General features: G+C 39.4%; 1 protein-coding gene across 1 annotated transcript in view; it reads left to right on the forward strand.

Annotated features, from left to right (window-relative positions):
• The window catches only part of FAT3 (FAT atypical cadherin 3), a 361473-nt gene that overhangs the window by 261015 nt on the left and 80070 nt on the right, over nucleotides 1–20388 (forward strand). The window contains exons 8-10 of the mRNA XM_042862629.1: nucleotides 6470–6609; nucleotides 16879–17154; nucleotides 18530–18740. Of these exons, the coding sequence (XP_042718563.1) occupies nucleotides 6470–6609; nucleotides 16879–17154; nucleotides 18530–18740 (627 nt within the window). The remainder of the gene's footprint in view (nucleotides 1–6469; nucleotides 6610–16878; nucleotides 17155–18529; nucleotides 18741–20388) is intronic.

A 20388-nucleotide genomic window follows, 5' to 3' on the forward strand; every position in this document is an offset into this window, starting at 1 on the left:
AAATAACTGCTTCAGCTCCTGAGCTAATCTAAGATAAGGAAGATGCCTTGAGTGCAGAGAGATCATCTTCCCTTGATAGATTAGAGAGGATGGGGATCTAGTTGTTATTTGTTGGGAATGGTTGAGATGTCACACTTGGTTTCTGTTTTCAGAATGCATTCAACGCCATTCTCAGTTCATGTAGATCACACAGTGTGGAAGACATGAATGCAGGTTGTTTCAATTGTGTTAAATTTATTCACTCATTTATGAGATAGATAAAAAATGATAAAAGAAGCTCCAAAAATACGTCACAAGATATTTATTTCTCACAGGTAAATTGAGCCCTCTGTCTTTTCCTTCCTTTGTTAGTGGTGGGAATGGTGTGATGATTACTTTGACCATTGGAGCTCAGCTGCATGGTGCTAGTTTTTGCTTACATAGCATGTTGCACAACATCTCTCTGATTCTCCAAAAACACCTCCCTCTATTGTTCTTTCTTCCCCAGCCAAACGTTAAAAACAAATCCAGACTTTTTTATCAAAGGTGCTTAAGTGGCAATAATTTTAGGAGCTAATAATTTTAGTTAATTGTCCATATAATTCACAGTTCTGCAAATGTTCATTGATATCAAAGCTGTGTATGTCGTGAGCCTCCTTTGAATTATCTCCTCTGAGAACTAACTAAAATACCTTCTGATTTCTTTTCTGCTTTTTTTTGCCCGTACCTTCAGCTTCTTAGCAGCAAACCCAAAGCTTTGACTCTCCTTGCAATAGCTTTATCTTTCTGAAAATTTGCACTCTGCAGTATTCTGTTCTTCTGAGCTTGATACATTATATAAAATAATAAATCTTTGCATGTATTGTTACTAATATGTATTATGCCATGATTAAGAAAAGTCTGTAGTTGAGTTAATATTTCTTGAGGCAATCAATATGTTTGTTTGGTATTTTAGCAAACAGAAACATTTGAAATCTGACCCTTTTTTCTTTTCCTGGAAATCCTTGATGTACTTCAGACGTTCTTGAGAGTCAGGACGAATTTGCCTTCTGTATTTTCCTCTGATTCTCTGCTCTGAGCAAAGAAGAATTGTAGCAATTGGTCCAATTTATCATCACCGTTCTTGGTGATGTTAGTTTACTATGGGGCAAGACAAGTAAGAATTCTTTCTGCTTTGAGAAAATCTGTTCTGGAGCATTGTTCTCTAAATTGCATTGTCTCCTGTATTTCTCTTTGCCTCCACTCTTCGATCATGGAAAGCCAAATGACACTTGTGTGAAGAACACAATATATCCTATTTTTTTGAAGTTTGGGCAAATGACTTCCATGTTCTTTGCTATCTGTCAATGAAGGAAGAGTCCAGATTTCAAGATGTCCTGCAGAATTCAGTCTAATTAGTCTTGGCATCTGAGACCCGACAATTCTGAACATTCACAGACATCTGACATTCCTTAGGTGTATATTCAATCCCACTCTTCTGAATCATTCCACTGGAAAAGAGGTGAAAAGGCCCTTAGAAGAGACTCATGTGCCTGTGAGTCCTCCAGATTTGCAGATATGTTTTCATCTCTGAGGAGAAAATCATTTCTCCCAGCAGGATAATCCTGTCTAAAACTGCGTATCAGCAGCTAATAGAAACATAAATAGGCTCAGCGTCATACCAGAAATGAACTCCATCTAGAAGGAGCGCTACAAGAAAACACTGTTGCTTGCAGCAAATACAATAATCAAAATACAAGCAGACTGTGCATGAAAATTAAACATATTCTGAAATTCAAAAAGGACAGAAATGTATCTGCACCGTATCTTGCCATAGGCAAATTTGCCAGTTGATGTCAAGAAGTCCCTTTTAACAGCTCAGAAGGCTTTTCTTGGCCTGGCCATTACACCAGGTGTGTAGTAAACTTCACATCAGAAGATCCTATCTGCTAGTCATGTAAGATTTTATACCATTTTTTTCTTAGCCGTCTCCTTTTATAAAAGGAAAATTAATTATTTCTATCTTTCAGTATTTTTTTTTTTCAGAAGAGAAGTAGGTTCATGGTGGCTATGAAGCTAAGACATGAGCTAAGAATCAAGGTGGCATTTCACATTCAGAAAATTTAATCAAAGCTATTCTGTACTAAGGGCACAACTTATAGACTGTTGAATCAGAAGTGTCCAGATTCCATTTCTTGAGACCACCTCTTTGCCAATACTATGGCATCTCCCAGACTGAGAATCAGGGCTGTGAAAATAATGAAGCTTTAGCAAGGGTCAACAAATAAGGTCTTTTGTACCAGGGGCTGTTTCTGCAGCCATCCCAAGTTTGACAGCATCTGGAATTGGCTAGAGTTATATTGGAAAATGCTATATAAGTGACAACATGCTTTCAGATAGCATAAAAATCTCCTGGTTATGGAAAATTAATGCTTTCACAGTTTATTGAAGAGCATAAAGACCAATCTCAAAAAAGTAAGGGTGGAAATCATTTCATTTCACTTTAGGTGTCCAAAGTGAAGACATAAATATCTGCATTAGCTCTCCTTGGGAATCTTAACAGTCAATTAGAGAGACAGAACACTTTCTGGATTAATTTATGCCATCCAAACACAACATGTATTCTCACCCAAAGGTGACACTGGAACTAGATGGGACTTTTTTTCCACTCTGAGAGTTTCAGTTTTTTAGGGTATTGAAAGGGAAGTCTTTAATATAATGTACCAACATTACATCTTAGCTGGCAGTGCTACTGCAAACAACAGCTAATTCACATCTTTCTTAGGTCATTCAGTGTCAAAGTGCTTTCTCAGATCAACCTGATTACCCACTTTGCCATTTCATTTAACTTGCCTTCTTTGTCGTTGACTTTCCCAAAGTGTCCAAGGAACTTACAGTACTTTGTCTTCATTTGAATTATTTCTTTCCTAATGCAATTGCGAGCACATTAGCAAAGACAGCTTACACATATCTTGTATCCAAAAGCAGGTTTTGCAAGACAATGGAAAGGAAAGCATGTACCACATACTACAAAATGGAATAAGTAATACAAGTTCACATTAATAGTACTGAGCAGATAAACAAAATTTTGTCATCCTTAGCCTGCTTCCAAGACTGTGATCAATCAAAGAAAATGTGAAATGGCCTGTAGTAATGTTATTGAAACCAATACTGCTTGAGTTTATATGTAAATAATGCAAATAAACTCCCTTCAAAATGATTTGGAGTTGCATGACAGCATGATTTTGAAAATTCAGGTACCTCAGAAATGTGTGAAGCTGCCAACTCCTCAGCTCTCACTAGCTCCAGACTCAGCCCTCCATCCTCCATGTGAGCACCCTTTGGAAGGAAGTTGTTTCAAGTGGAGTTCCCAGATTAGTTCAGCTGCACAAATTTTTAATAGAAAAGTCCTGTTTGTTTTTGTATGACTCTTCTCACTCTGTACCCTTCCAGCACCCATCTTTCAAAGGTAACTCTGTTGGGGACTTGGTAACAGGCCTGATGTAGGCTTTACATAGCCTACATCTATGTAGGCTATATGTGCCTTCTTTTGGCACATATGACTAAACTTATATCAAATTCAGTAATTATTCTTCAGTGCTTCAGAGGCATTCATTATCTGAGGTACTGTTGTGAGGCCATATGAAGGCTGAGAAGCAGTACGGAGTATTTCCAGGCCACATTTAGCAGGTGAGGAGCAGAACCAATATCCCAGGGAACATGAGAACTTATTCCTAGAAATTCAAGCACTGACTTCTTCATTGTCAACAGCTAACCATGGTCCATTGAAATGTACCAGGTAAATCAAAAATAAATCAGGATTTCACTCCAGAAGAGATCATAGCCACAAATCTCACAGATGAGTTCTTTGCCTCTTCTCTGTCTTAGCGTTTGATGCAGTTTCTGCATTACTTAATAGAAAATGAATCAATATGAATTAAAGTGCATGGGCTAGTTCGTTACAAGTACAGGCCAAAGTGGTATGGCTTGTGAACAAGATTTATTTGCTCGTCATTAGACTGATCTGGGAGATGCCTATGCCATGTAAAAAGCTCTTATGCTGTATTCAATTCATAATTTATGGGAAGAGTATTCTGCATTTAGGGAAGATATCTTGAAGAAGTTGGGTTATTTGCAACACAAATGTGTGCTGTCCTGCACAACCTGCAGTAATCCAACAGAGGAAAGGAATTTATAACATTGATTATTAATCCTTCTCTTTTACTTCTTGGAATTTCTAAAGGCAGGGTTTCTTTGGATGTGTATGCCAGTTGACAGCATATAATTTTTGACTGCTCATTAAGATGATTATTAAGCATCTTGAAGTAAGGGCTTTCATTTTGTTTTCATGGTTATCAGTATGAAACATTCTCTTTGTAAAGTGCCTACTGTCCCAAGGCTAGCTTCGTTTCAACAGAGATTTCCTCGCAAGAATCTGAAATTCACTTCTTCAAAGAAAGCTTTTTTCAGAGTTGGTTTTCATGGCTCTGTTTTTCTCAAGTAAATCAATTTAAAACTTTTCTTGGAAGCTGGCATCCTTTTCTTGCGAACTTAAAAAAAAAAGAAGAAAGAAAATCTGAACGTATGATCAATGTCCAAATACCTTGGTATTGCTTAAGTGTCAAGAACAATTACATTTTCTTTCTAGTGTCAAATAGTGTTAAGTATATATATCAATTGAAAAAAACAATGCAATTTGGGCTTGCAGGAGGAGTTTAGGGAATAAGCAGTGTTTCTATCCGCCATAAATCACAGCAGATCCAGTGTCAGTGTTTTCCTGGAGAACCACAACAGCATCTGTTAGGCTCAGAGCTATAAATATGCATGCACAGATATTCAGCACAGGGAAACCTGATGTCGAGTCTGAAATTATCATGTTTAGATTTTTTTCAAAGGGCAGAAGTTCACCAGTTCTTCCTTTCCTTTGCATAGATCACATGTTCTCATATTCCTTCTCCCTCTTTCTTCTTGCCTTCCCTGAGTGCATTCCCAGGCAGTCCAGGACAAAGCAATGCTTCCATCTTGCACTTTCTGTGCAGTAACTTGTGCCAGAGGGAAAGAGGAATGAGAATTTCTCTGTGTTATGGAATTTAGGGTGAATTCATCCTGTTCCCCTGCAGTGATCCCCCTATATCTTCAGCTTCTTGGAAAGTCCACGCCCTTCTTCCCTCTCTAAATGCATGGCTGTGTCTGTGTTCGTGAATGTTCTGGCTGTGGATCAGCACATCATGCAGATGCAGGACTTGATGGCAGAGGAGGGAAAACTATCCCCTCCACTTCTTTGTTTCCAGCCTGAAAGTGAAAGCTATTTTGTCCTAATATAAGAATTGATTTTATTTATTTATTTATTTATTTATATGCATCTTGTAGAAGGACTATGTCAGTGGACCAGATGTCTTTGTACCTGTGGATCTAATGCAAAGAGATCTGAGCAGCTCCTGCACAAGATCTTAGCCAGAGGGATCTGACAGCACTTTGCAGGACTGAGCTGTCAGTCCGTAGCTTTTGTCATTGCATTGCTCTGTGATGAATACACCTGAAGAGTTCATTTGTCAGCAGTGTTACGTTCCACCTCTCCCTGTCCCCAGCCCCCCAGAATTTCAAACTCACTGTAAATTCCACTTTGGAGTGGAGTGGGGAGGAAGCAGCTTAGCAGTAGGGAGTGTGCTACTTACTTCTGAACATAATGAGCAGTTGTAATCTGTAAACTATAGCTGTGGCTGAGAAATCTTGTAACCCTTTAATCTCAAATTATTTATGGCTCTGTCTTACTTTTTAATAGATTTTTTTCTTCTTTTTTTTTCTTCTTTTTTCTTTCACCTAAAACTCAGGAGGGTTTTTTCACTGCTGCATCAGTCAGTGTGTGACAGCATAAGGGGATATTAGTTTCAGAACAGTGCTTTGTGAGGGTTTTTTTTTAATGGAGAGGAATTCATGATGTGTGTCCTGTCCGATCTATTTAAATAATTCCTAAAAGACCAGTAGAATGTGACCTTTGCTGCCAGTAATTTTCGTTGTCCTTGAAATTAACATAACAAATCTCTATTTGCATTTTATAATTTTGTTGTAATATTTAAAGGCTCAGTCTTCACATCCACGGGCATCAATGAGAATTCCCTGAAAATAAAATTTGTGGAATAGAACTCTCTTAAAATGGTTTTTATTCAAAAAGATTATTGTGCTTATTCATTACGCAGACTGCAAGGGCAACATCTTATGGGCTTATAGCCATTGCATTCTTTTTATAGACTCAGTTATGGTTCACTTAAATATACTGCTAGATTTTTTTTCTTGCAGTGCATTTTAATGATATCTGCTTTCCAGTGTACAAACTGTGCTTTGAAATATAAATGAGTTACAAACAAAGACGTATCAGTGGATGTATTGTGTGTGCTAAGGCAAGCCATTAAGATGGATGCCAGCAAACATATATATGCCCACTTTTAGGAACATTTGCAATGGAAATTTTCCAGAGATGGCTAATTTAATTGTATTTTTGTGCAACAATTAGGAGGGAATTACGATAGTTCCTTCGACGCAGAGAAGGGAGTGGGCACTATTGTCATTGCAAAGCCCTTGGATGCAGAGCAGCGCTCAATATATAATATGACTGTGGAGGTCACCGACGGAACAAACACTGCCACGACCCAGGTAGAATATCACCTTCCTTTTCTGACAAGTTTTTCGTTTGTTAGTGAAATATATATGCTATTAATAATCTTGCTACTGAGCTAAAACCTCATCCTTTGAGACCACTGTTAACTAATGGAGGGATATTTTTCAGAGCCTTTCCATCTGGTTGTAAAGAATGGGCTGGTGAATGCTTCAAAGCGGTATTTCTCCTTTTGTCCTCTTCGTGCTCACATGAAAGTAATTTGCCTTCCTCCAGCTGAGGGAGTCCCCGTCTCTGTTGGCACTGATAGATTTTGACAATTGTATCACCCCATAATTGTCCAAAGTACAACTGTACTTCTGTGATGCTGGGGAATATTGCTATTGATTGTATTAAATGGAGTTTATGCCTCTCATCCTCCCAAGACCCAAATGTGGGACACAAGATCAATTGTTCAGAGACAGAATTGCTCAGCGAGGACACTTAAAATTTAAAGAATATCTCTTTAGTGTCACTGCCTGTGATTACGTTGTCTTTCTAGGGACAGCCATAGTCAAGCCTTTCAAACCAAACTTGCTGATCAGGGTCAGTTCCTTTCAGGAATTAATAGGATAGATCAGGTAAGTATGAAGGGCAGGAGTAACACTGACTCTTCACATCACTGCTGGGGAGATCGTGATGCACAGTCTGGGTGTCTGCATGGTAGGAAACAATCTAGCGGAGGTAGTTGGTACATTTGCTCATTTTGCCCACTGGACCTGGTGAGGGTGATGGAACCCATACACGGTTTGAGTTGTGGAGCAGGGGTTTGCTAGATCCTGAAATCCTACACCAAAATTAGTGTCCAAGTGTAAAGTGAGCTATAACCTGAATGTTGTTTGTCACAGGAAAAAATGCACAGTAATACAGGACACCTGTGTGCAGCCTCAAATCCCAGGTTAAATATGGCCTATAGAGGAAGTAAAATAATAGATTTGTGATGTTACTTGTTTCATGATAATGCAGAAGGAAGGCCTGAATGTTTTTTATTTGTGTGTATAGATATATACGTACACATGTGGATTCTTCTTTTTACCTTGCCTTTTTGCTCAACATTCGGATATAAATCTGTATTCACTGAATCACAACAGTAACATTCCTATGAGACTGGAAAATCATTGACTGCTTTCTGAATCCAAATTCTTGTTTGTCACCAGGCTTAAAATCTCTATCTAATTATCCCTATCCTATAACTTCTCTTGATAATCCACTCTTGATAAGAAACATCAGTTGATGGTAAGTTAAGTGGTGGGAAATCTACTATTTTCCCTGCTAGTTTAAGTAATTAATTGCCTCTCAACTGAAAACATTCCTTATTTTTTAACTTGATTATATCTGACCTGTATTCCCTGTTATGCCTTTCTCTACTCGATTAAAGAGCTCTTTAAAAACCCGTATTTTCTCCCTGGGAAGGCACTTACTCAGAGCAGTCAATTCACCTCCCAGTCTTCTGGCAGACAGGCAAAGGAGAATGACTGACCTCCTTACGTTCTCTTTCCATAAGGCATTTTCTTCAGCCCCCGAGTAACCTTTTGTTTTGCTTTGTTTATTTCAATCTTGGTGACATTTTCAGTCCGCATTTCAGAAGCGGAGCGTTGAATCGCTAACACCACTTTGTGCAAACATTTCTGCCAAACAAATGTTACAAAGCAGGAGGACTTTCAAACAGGCTGGATGCAGATGATTTGTATTTGCATGAGTATTATGTTTCTTGTTTTAGTTGCTTATGATTTAACAAAATGACCCCTGTGACAATCCTCAAAACCTGTTTTGATGAAAACCCATTATTTTTAATTAAAACATATGGTAAAAACATATTTTAGTAAAGCTGCTGCATTCTAAAAGAAGCCAAAGCATTCTTCATAACAGTGATGTGACCTACTTAAAAGCTTTAAGATAATGATTTAAGATTGCAGTATCATAGCATTTGATTATCAGTGATGGGTCCAAACCCTTCTCCCCATTTCCTTCTCTCTATGTAGATACTTAGTGGATTTAATTGTGGCCCAAGCAGTATCTGAGAATGTGTTTCTTTTGCTGTTCACAACAGAGATTTCAAAAACAGTCAGTATCTCAAGCCTGTCAGAATGTTGGCCTGCTTAATTATCTCTCCACAATACTAAATTTTCCTACTTTACTTCTGACTGTTCTTCGGAGCCTTTGGTGACTTTGTTCATTTTCATTTCATTTCAGAACAATAATAAAATACTGAAAAGTAATGTATGTCATAGAAAGTGTATAAATAGCATCTGCTCATGGCTGTTGGTGGCCTTGTTCTGATTTCTGGTAAGATGACACAGGAAGTGTTTTGTCTTGTGTGCAGTAGTACCTGCATTTTGAACTATAGCTGCAAAAGGATAAAGAATTAGAGAACTGTTTGAGTTAGAACTGATCCTTAAAGGTCATCTAATCCAACTCTCCTGCAATGAACAGGGACACCTACAGCTAGAGCAGGTGCTCAGAGCCCCATCCCGCCTGATGAATATGATGGAAGAGGAAGGGAGATGAAGGCAAATGGGTGAATTCATCCACTTGTACAACGTAAAATAATAAAAAGTCCCTCCAAAGTGATGTGGTTCATTGTGAAACAGCCGATCAGCAGTGTGCCAAGTGGAACAGTCTTGCTTATTATTCCACTCCACCTGTTCCCCTTTATCTCTTTCTGGCCTTTTGTCTGGTACACAGTTGGAGGTGGTAAAATACAGCATAAAAATGCCAAAGATTTTTGCTTGGGTAACACGATCCCTGGCATGGCCTCACATAAGTTTCTGCAGCAATGCTCCTGCACGCCTCGAATCCTGATAAACTGTTGGCTTCCTTCATGCCTTACTGCACACATGGTTCGCTGCTCTGCCATCAGAGGAAGGAAATCATTTTGATTTAAAAGCTACATCTGTTGTATTAACAGTTTGCTGTTGTGAAAAGAGGTGAAAAGAACATAAGGAATGTTTGAAAAAAAATCCTAAACTTCGTTTGTAACTGAAGGTGGTTTTGGTTTGGAAGTGATGAGCATTGCAGAACTGCAAACTCCTAAGTGAGAATTATAGCACCAGGATGCTCTGAGCCATTGCCACTCACCGCGCCCAGTGGTACGCAGTGGTGATAGGGAGGGATGGAGAGCAAAATAGGCAGAAATGTTGCCTCATTTGATATCTGTATTATTTGTATATGTAACAATTTACATACATATTTTTATACCTAAGTATTAGCATATTTATATATATTTACATATAAATGTATTATAAATTAAGTCAGGAATAAGCCCAGGAGAGCTTTTGTTTTCATTCCCCCTCAGCTTAATTCATCATTGCTCAAGGCTGCGTGGTTATTTATGAAAGGCTGAATGCATACGTTGGCTTTAAATCCCTTAGATACATGATTCCCACAGCTGCCAGGCGAGCTGCTGGCCATGGGGAGGGGATGGGGCTTCTCCCAGGCACTGGTAAAAATGGGGACAGCATCTCTTGGTGTAGCCATGAGATTGGCTAACTCAGCCAGACTACTGTCTGACTTTAAGTAGCATCAGATATTCCCTAGGTCATAACTTAGGTTTGTACCAAAATCCTTTTTCTTTTTTTTAAATTCATTGAACTCAATGAAGCTCAAGTCCTTTACTTTCAAGCACAGCATAGTAGTAATGTTTATTTCTTTATAATGTATACTGCTAAACTACCTACAGAAGTACACCAGGAAACAATCATCTAAGTGATGATGTTTTTCACTTTAATGGATAATTTTGTACAAGCAGGCAATTATTTTTTGAAGAACAAACTCCTGGAGTCATAGCATTATATAAAAAAAAAGGCATTTTTCTTTTTCTTTCTTACTTATTTTCTTACCTCCTTGTTTCTCATCATTCTAACTGCCATAAAAAGATGCTTTAAAGCATGAAGCCTAATGCTTCAAAGCTAGAAGGAAAAAAGTGCTTTAGCTGCACTTACTCTGAAGCCATCCCACTGTTTTACCTGCTAGAGAAAGTTTTCTTTGTAAGACTTGATCAGGCTCTGCAATAGGTTGCCCAAAAAGGCAGTGGATGTCCCTGGAGACACTCGAGGTCAGGCTGGATGGGGCAGTGAGCACCTGATCTAGCTGTAGGTGTCTCTGTTCATTGCAGAGTCCGTTGTTGGACGAGATGGCCTTTAAGGGCCTTTAAGTGTCCCTTCCAACACAAACGATTCTGTGATTTTAAGTTATGTTATGTTTATGTTAACACTGAGAAACTGGTCAGTCACAGCTGATGAGGGTGGGTGTTTTTGCCAAACAGTGAAAAGTTCTTCTTAGCAGACTGTGGCCAATGTGCAGACAAGATATGACAAGATATGTGTGGGTGAGGGGCATTTGTACAATTACATTTGTTCCTTTGGAGGATCTGCAGCTATCAAACTTCAGAAAATCCAACCAGACCTTCAGAAAAGTCAAAAATGAGCATCGTTGCCTGCACCTTTCCAGCAGAGTGGGAGTATGCCAAGATGTTGGCTGTCCCTGAGCAAATTGCTCCCCTGAAGTCAGACAGTGTGGATTGTGGAGCCTTTGAGAACTGACAAGATGTGGTGTTTCCAGTTAGTTTTTCACGTTTGCTCAGATGAATGTTTTTCTAAACTAGAACCAGACAAGTAGGATGAGAGGGAATGGCCTTATGTTGCACCAGAGCAGGTTCAGGTTGGATATTAGGAGAAATTTCTTCTCAGAAAGAGTGGTGAGGCAGTGGCACAGGCTGCCCAGGGAGGTGGTGGAGTCACTGTCTCAGGAGGTGTTCAAGAAGCATGGATGTGGTATGGAAGGCCATGGTTTTGATGGCATTATTGGCGGTAGGTGGACAGTTGGTCTCGATGGTCTTTATGATTCTGTGACTCAATACTGTGCTTTTTTTTCTGCCCTTTCCAGCCATCTCAGCACTGCCTTGCCTATGAAACAAAGACTTTTTCCCCTCTTTTAACATAACACAAAGGAACATGGTGAAGTATAAATAACAGGCCATTGAGGTTTGCAGATAAACTGTTTGCATTTTTATGTTAAGGTTAAGGTTTGGGGGAAGAAAAACTTGTCAGGAAGTAGCAAATAAAGCTGTGTGGTAACTCTTCTGAAAGCAGTATTAAAACAAAACAGGTTTTCAAAAACCATACAAAAGCATAACCTGAGTTTAAGCCATTCAGGCACTTAATAGGTTATATTACAACACTGTGCCCAGACCAAGCAATTAGCCAAACGGATTCCTCCAGCTTCAAATGTCTGTAAAGCAGCTTCTGGCACAAATCCAGTTTTCACTCAAGTATATTTGTGCCTAAACCAAAGGTATTTGTGATGGGCCACATTAAAAACAGCTTTGGGAAGACTTCCTGCATTAGGTTTTGTTCTGCCTTGATTTGATTGTATTTCTCTAGGCCTTTCACTTGCCACTTTAAATACAAAGTCTTTGCAAATGCTCTGAGTGTTGCTTTGCCTAATTTGTAAGCTTGGAGACCTGTGAATCCTTTATTTGAAACTTGCTTTAACTGTGGGAAATAGGAAGTGAGCAGGGAGAAGCAAATCTTTTATAGAGAGGGGCTTGTTCAGACTGCAAATGAGGCACCTCACAATGGGAGCAGCAATGGCAAGCCTGGAGCCCACGATGGATTGGAAAGTTTCCGAGCCTCCAAGGAGGGCTGGGCAGAGGCTGCTTTGCTGCTGGTTTGCTTTATGAGCATGGAAAAAGGGACTTGCAGCTAATGTTTGTCCTGGAAAGCGTTTTAGTCAGTAACCTTGCATGGTCCACAGCACAGAGCAATCACTGCTTTAACAGCAAGTAGTAACCACTTCTGTGTGTCACTTTTTGGAGATGTGTTGGAAGCCTGTTATAACCTATTTTTTAGTTTATAATGGGCACTTGAGCACTCGCAGAATACTAAACCATATTTGTGCAACACGGCACGGTCTTGTTGAATCTTCCATTTGGAAGGAAATCTGAAGTAAGTGTGAAAGTACGCACACCACGAGTACTTGAGAGCCTTCAGTAGGGTAACACGCAGTTTTAGGTGGTTTTCTCAAGGACTTGTTCCAGGCTGACTATTGCTTAAAGCTTCCAGAGCAGCAGTGGTCCTTGTGAAGTCAGTGGGAAGTTTGCCAGTAGTGCCAAGATGTTATGCCCAAGCTTGGCAACGATTAAATGAATTTGAGTAACCTTTCCTTATATTAACAATCTGGTGGAATTCCACTTGCTTGGTTTCACATATGTTTGTAGGATCAGGCTTTCTATGAGCCTGGTGTTCATGTCAGTTTAACGTTTGTCGTTCAGATAAAGGAAAATATTTTCCCCTCTTATTAAATATCACCTTACTAGAAGTCATCCTGCTGTAGCAGGAAATCTCTGCATAGGAAAGTAGGATTTTAAGATGACTGAATAAGAAGGAGATGGCTCAAAAATAAGCCTATGAATGCGGTCCTGAACTTCTTCCCCATCTTTACTTCTCATGTTGCTTTGGTAAGTCACTTAACTGTGCCAGGCAGTATCTTCCTGTACAGAGGATGAGTATAACTGTCACTTACTTTTTTAAAATGTTATAAGGCCTGAAGGAGTAATATCTACTCAAAATGACACTTAAGTTCTATTTAATTTTACATTATTTGGTTTCCAGTAGCTGCTAAAATGGTTAGGTTTTGAGGACCATAAGGCTACAATTTTTCCATAGTTTAATGGTTTGAATGCATAACCAGTATCCCTTTATATTCTGATTTGCTTTTCTGATAAGGAGAATTTACCCCTTCCCTGCCCCAGCAGAGGAGACACTGTAACCTTAAAATCACAGATGATCCTTGGAGATTTTGAGGAACATCTGACAAAAATGAGAATTACTCTAACTGTGGTATAAGAAATGATGAACCAGTAATGATCTCTTTATTCATTAACATCATTAGCCCATTGTCTTCCCCCTGCGGATGGAAGTGGCTATTCAAACACAGAATACATGGTAAATAACACATATTACAGTGTGGATCATTTGACAAATCACTAAAATGCTGTCATCTCCAGGTAATAAAATTCCTACCATGTAAACAGGCACTCAGTTGGTTTTACGGTAGGTAAGAGAAAGGAAAAATAGAAGTTCTATCTTGAAATAATATTGTGCCTAGTTCCCCATGAGCTCACCAACCACAGTTTGGTGGCCTCAGTATTTACTTTCCCTTTTCCATCCTTCTCGCTCTCCAAGCACTGTCATATCTTTAAGTCAGGGCACTACCTTTGTCTTTTTCAATTGGAAGAAATGTTGCTATGTGAAGCCATCCTATGTTACCCACAGCCTCAAGGCTTATGCCTGGTTGCTGATGCTGGTCTCATCCCACCCTGTTTTGCTTATGCAGTCTGGTGAAGGCATAAATCATGCATCCTTAGCTTGCACCGTCACAGTGCAAGCTTTGCAATGGTTAAAGTTTTACGACTTTCTCTACTTTCTCAATTTGCCAGAATGAGCCCCAAAAGCACTAGGTATAATAGGAAGTGAGCCCCAAAAGCACTATGTATAATAGGAAGTGAACCCCACTGCTGTGTGGTTGCACACAACACAACACGTCCCTGCTCTGGCAGTACTTCTACAACACTTACAACACTTTGCTGTGTATCTCTACCTTTTTTTTCTTTTTTTTTTACAGAACAGCTTGAGCCTTCACACAGCAGTGTTAAAACCAAACTCCCACATAAGAGCTGACCCCCAGATGGCAGCTTACCTGCTCAAAGTAGGCTGAGATTCAGCATCAGCTGAATCAAATACTCTTGGTGTTCTTCAGCAAATCCATTTGAAAAGGTTTTCCTTCTCTGGTGGACTACCTAAAACAATTTAGAGCAGAGTTTCTGGCCATCAGCTATAAGTAAAATGAAACATGTTTTTTTGTTGTCTCTGTTTGCAATGCAGGAGTAAAATAATCCTTGTTAAAAAGCCATGTTACAGTGGAACCCAATGCTTGCAGCCTGGAAGGCCATCTGTGTTCTGGGCTCCACTAAAAGAGGACAGCAGGGACAGGGAGCTGATCGTCCCCCTCTGCTCAGCTCTTGTGAGGCCCCATCTGCAGCACTGCGTCCAGGCCTGGGGTCCCCAGTACAGGAAGGATATAGAGCTCTTGCAGCGGGTCCAGAGGAGGGCACTGAGATGAACAGAGGGCTGGAGCTCCTCTCCTATGAGGAAAGGTTGAGGGAACTGGGCTTGTTTAGCTTGGAGAAGAGAAGGCTGCGGGGAGACCTCAGTGTGGCCTTCCAGTACTTGAAGGGAGCGTATAAACAGGAGGAGAAATGGCTGTTTATGAGGGTGGGCAGTGACAGGACAAGGGGGAATGGTTTTAAATTAAGATGGGAAGTTTAGGTTAGATAGTAGGAGGAAGTTTTTCACACAGAGGGTGGTGACACACTGGAACAGGCTGCCCAAGGAGGCTGTGGATGCCCCAACCCTGGAGGCATTCAAGGCCAGGCTGGATGTGGCTCTGGGCAGCCTGGTCTGGTGGTTGGTGACCCTGCACATAGCAGGGGGTTGAAACGTGATGATCACTGTGGTCCTTTTCAACCCGGGCCATTCTATGATTTTATGATTCTGTGAGAATTGAGGGTATCAAAATAGCTCAAGAAGATGCTTTTAAATGCTAAACACCAGTAATCAGATTGTGCTCAGCTCAGATTGCTTCACTGTCCCTTACACTTGCAAAAGTTGTTCCCAAAAATGGGACGCTGCCTTTGTCCCATTAGAGTAATGACAGAGCCTTATTTTTTTCCTTGGGATTTCTTTCTGTGTTAAAAAACATACATTTGCATCTTCTTCAGATGTGAGTTCTTTGATTGTTTGTTTCTTCCTCAGTCAGGTCAGAAATATGCCTTGATATATTGTATAGCTACAGCAAGAATATAAGTGTTGTAACATTTCATCATTATTATAGCCTCAGCAACGTATGTTTTCACCCCAATTTTATTGCTATCTGTCCAGGACTGAAGCATAACTTAATAAAGGCTTCTCTCTGCTTCACTCTGGCGTATCATAATCTGCTGAAAATTAAATAGCATGGAATGTGCAGTTGAAGCCCTATGCTATTTAACTTACAAAGTATTTTATTTCAGCTGTCTTTTAAACAGTTCCCAGGCTAGTTCATTATGACTCTGCTTACAATTGCTCGTGTTCCTTCTGGTAATGCATTCTGCAAACTCTTCGAAGATCAGAGAAATCTAAAGTTTCATTTCTCTCTGAGGCCAACATCTGTTTCTGCAATATTGTAGTAAAAGCATAACTGTATTTTTATTCTGTTAAGAATATATGGCTTTATGAGGTTTGATCAAGTGAAGTAATAAAGTACTTTCTTAAAAAAGGGCCAGGTACTTCCCAGAGCAACAGAGAAAATATTATGAGGGATGAGTCAAGTCCTCTAGTCTTAGGGAACAGTCCTGGGCACAGCCTTTCCCACGCAGTTTGTTATTCTGTCTGACCTCTCCCTCTCCACATTTCTTGAAGGCTTGGTACCCAAATTTCAAAGACAGACTTGATGCAAATGGTGCAGCTTTCATTTACATTTTTAGCAGCGGTCCCGCCATCCATAAACTGCAAGAAAAGGAAGGCAAGTCAGTGTTCAAGGAAAAATTTGTCAGCTATAAAGCCAGACATCACTGGCAAAAGACAAGCAAAGCTATACAAGTAGTCCTTTTTGGCACCAGTGCCTGGAGGTTACCTGTCTGGCTGGTGTGTACTGATCCAGCTGGGGAGGGCTGGCACTGTCCTCATAGCCTGAGATGTGGCACAACTTGCATGTTTTGACATTGCTAGTAGGTCGCAACACAAGATACGGAGCAGAAAACAATATAAGATTTACACTCTTAGGATTTGTAATCTTGATCATATCAAGGAAGGGTTTAAGTAACTTGATAAGGATTCTTTCATCGTCTTACTAACAGTGAGGGGAAAAGGGGAAAAGAGGAAAAGGAAATTCCTTAATAGCTGCAGAATGCAGTAACCAGCAGAACTGTAAGGACAACAGAACCAGTGCCGTTTATCATTGCAGAAATATTTGCCAGTCTATAGATACTGAAAGTTTCTGTACTTCTTTGTTAGAGTTAAAGTAGGTTCAGTAATTAGAACATCTTGCCTCCAAAGTCCTTACAATTTCTTTAGATCTGAACTATTTAATATTAAATTATGTTTCCTAGTCTCACTATACAACAACATAAAGTCAGCTATCTGAAGTCAATTACATTTCTTCAGGTGCCTGTTCAGGAGTCTGACTAGACTTCAGTAACTTCAAATGTTTTTTTCTTTCATTAACTGTAGGTCTTTATCAAAGTGTTGGATAACAACGATAATGGTCCGGAATTTTCTCAGCCAAGTTATGATGTCACCATCTCAGAGGACATCCTCCCCGACACTGAAATTCTGCAGATTGAAGCTATAGACAGAGATGAAAAACATAAACTGAGCTACACTATTCACAGCAGCATTGATGCAATCAGCATGAGAAAATTCAGAATTGATCCCAGTGCTGGGGTGCTCTATACTGCGGAGAGATTAGACCATGAAGCTCAAGATAAGCACATCCTCAATGTCATGGTAAGAATGCAATATTCACTTGGCTCAGGACGCAACCACTGCTGTTGCAGTGCAAACATGCCTTGGTCTTTGCTTGAGTAAAGTACTTTCACTGCAGTATGTAGCCATTAATTTCATATTGCCTGCCCTGCTGTGTATTTATTTTACCTTTTTTATTTGGACTTCTGTGAAACTTACTGTGAATTCATTGCACCTCATACAAAATGATTTACCATCTCAGAGGAGAGCAAGCAGGAAATTATTTAATCTCTTGGCATCTGGTCTTCTCACGCCAGGTAATTTTCAGTGTTTCTGGAGTGAGGCAAAAGTTATTTGAGAAGTTACTCGCAAGGAGATAACTGTGTTGTTTTCTTCTATGAGTCTATGATTTCTTTTGCCATACACAATGCTACAGCCCCTCTGGATACAGACCTCATTTATAGTTTGCTTACAGACTTATTTTAGTAGATAATCAGTGATATACAAAGTAGTTTTCAACTTCTCTTTTCCAAGTGTTTGAATATACAGAAAAAAAATTTACTACCATTTTTTGCTCAGTGTGCATAGATTACAGAATTTAATTCTCTCTGTTTCAAGTGAGTGTTGTATATTATGAAGTGGGAGTTAATAACAAAATATCTGCCTTCCTTTAAACATTGCAGATTGATATTTATTTAAGTACTTAGGAGCCCTGCAGAACAGTTCTGTAAAGGAACAGTTCACAACGTATGAGGCACTGGGCCAACTTTGAGTGGGTAGCCCAGGAATCAGGAGTTGCTGAGGTTTTAATATCAGGTTGAGAGAGGGACTTTTCTCTCAGTGATACTTCTGTTGGGAGTGCTTGGCACTTCTTAAATTTATTTCTACTCTGATTACTGTAGATATCATCTTCAAAAAGGTATGTATTTATTTAAAATATATTAAATTATTAATTATATAAATAATTATTTAAATATATTATATATTTAAAAGTCCACTGGAAAATCCACATGTCAGACTGATAGCTAGACAATTCTACATACTACAGAAAGAAGGAACAATGTGCAAGGTTTCTTTGTCTGTGAAACAAGGAGTGTTAGGGTAAGGGCATGACCGTATAGCATGTATTACAAAAAAAGAAACCTAGAACTAAATTTAAGATGTCATCCAAAAACGTATCACAATGATTACTTACCATGAATTTTTTACAACTGAAAAGAAAAATCTCTGAGCTTCTTGAATTTTAATATTTACTGTCTCTGTGCAATGTGTGATTGTGTTTTAGACTGCACGTTCCTTCGGACTAGTGTAATTACATTGCTTTGTATTAAATAGACCTCAAAGCACTCAGATAACTAATATTAGTGAAGTTTTAATGGATGGATACCCGGATGTACATTACGTACTTTTTCTGTAGGTCCGAGATCAAGAATTCCCTTATAGAAGAAACCTGGCCAGAGTCATCATAAATGTGGAAGACTCCAATGACCACAGCCCTTACTTCACCAGCCCACTGTATGAAGCCTCAGTATATGAATCAGCAGCTGTGGGATCAGCAGTTTTACAGGTCACAGCTTTAGACAAAGACAAAGGAGAAAATGCAGAGCTTGTCTACACTATTGAAGCAGGTTAGAACAGAGCATCGGTGCAGAACCTCATTGACATTCACTCCATGATCCTTTTACCTTTAAATCACTCATTCAAAGCCATCACAGAAAAGTTATTGAAAGCTACTGGCTTGAAGGTAGTCCACAGTAGATCCTCCACAAAAAAGTGACACAACGGCTTGTGCAATCCGCCATCTTTTCCAGTATTTGGATAAGAGGAGCATTGGGACTATAAATGGCCTGCAAAACCATAGTAATTTAGTGACATGATGGCTCTTGAATGTATGTCTATAAAAACCTAAGAGAGGCCACAGTGATATCAGAATGAAATTACTTTCATTGTTATTATCTATATGCTTATATTTACCATATAAACTGAAACACCAAAATCATATTTGCTGGTGTAACAGCAAGGCAGTGGGGAAATTGCATTATGTCTGCTACTCATGCGAGCAAATGTAACTTTCCCTGCTTTACATGGATCTGAAGTTAGGCATTATCTCTAAGTTAAATAATTAGCATATATGCAAGTGAGCTGCCTGGGAGAAAAAGACGAGGAAATGGAAATTGTAACCTTTGGGGTTTTTAATGTTGCATTTCCATTATATGCTTTTTGGTAATACAAATCTTCCCATTATGATGCTAACAAAACTTGACTACGTTGCCCTGAGCAGAGGTTTCATATGCTGCAGGTTGTCCCCATTTTAACCAGACATCATGCCTTTCCCATCATTGACATTGATCCACCAGAATCATTGTTTATCCTGATCTTATTGCAAAAGCTTTTCACTAACTAGGATGGCTTGAGTCAATTAGGAACAGGTCAAAAGACAAGTACTGAAGTAAGAATATTTACAGCATCTCGTGCTAATATAACTTTACATGGTTTGAGCTCAAACCTTAAATTTAGCTGATATAACCCTAAGCTTAGAGAAGAACCAAGGAGTCTTAGTTTCTGTCATTATCCTGTAGCTCTGTGGTAACAGAGTCTTTTAAGCAAATCAGAGGGTGACATTTTTTGCAGCTAAAGGTGAGACTCTTGTGATCCTACAAAGACCTTAGCATTCCAACCCTTAATATTTCCTTTATGCACTTTGGTCTTAGTAGTGATTTTGCAGTATTCTCCAGTCGCCTTGAAAATTTTACGCATGCCCAGGCAGGACAGCACTGTTCAAATCAGTATCCTTATCTGCAGAATGCCCTACAGAACAAACCCTGAGTAGACCAGATCAGCTCTGTGGGACAATGTATCTCAAGTCTACTCCCAGTTTTTTCTGAGTGCCTTATTCTGATGGGCTCCAATGCAATCACCTTTAGGTGCCAACGTAACATAAAAAGCCATAAAAAGCTAGAACTGTGGCTGTATTACACTGGATAGAGAATATGTAATGCAGACAAAAGTACAAAGATCAGAAGGGATGCTTTCACTATCAAATGGTTCTTTTTCAGTCTGCGTTTTTTTTTCTCTTTGCTAGAAGCTCTCCTACTACAACCTGTTTCTATTTCAGCACAAGCTTTCTCTGCAGTGTCAGACTTCAAACTTCCATTTGCTATAAGCCATGCCCTCCCACAGATTCATTATCTATCCATAGATGTTCAAATCCCACATGCATCAAAATACAGCCTTTTGCTGCTGTGTGATCCATAAAATCTGTGCAGTTAAAGATAC

Source organism: Lagopus leucura, unplaced genomic scaffold, assembly GCF_019238085.1.
Source record: "Lagopus leucura isolate 7727_CA_CO unplaced genomic scaffold, USGS_WTPT01 Super-Scaffold_702, whole genome shotgun sequence".
NCBI classification, from domain to species: Eukaryota; Metazoa; Chordata; class Aves; order Galliformes; family Phasianidae; genus Lagopus; species Lagopus leucura.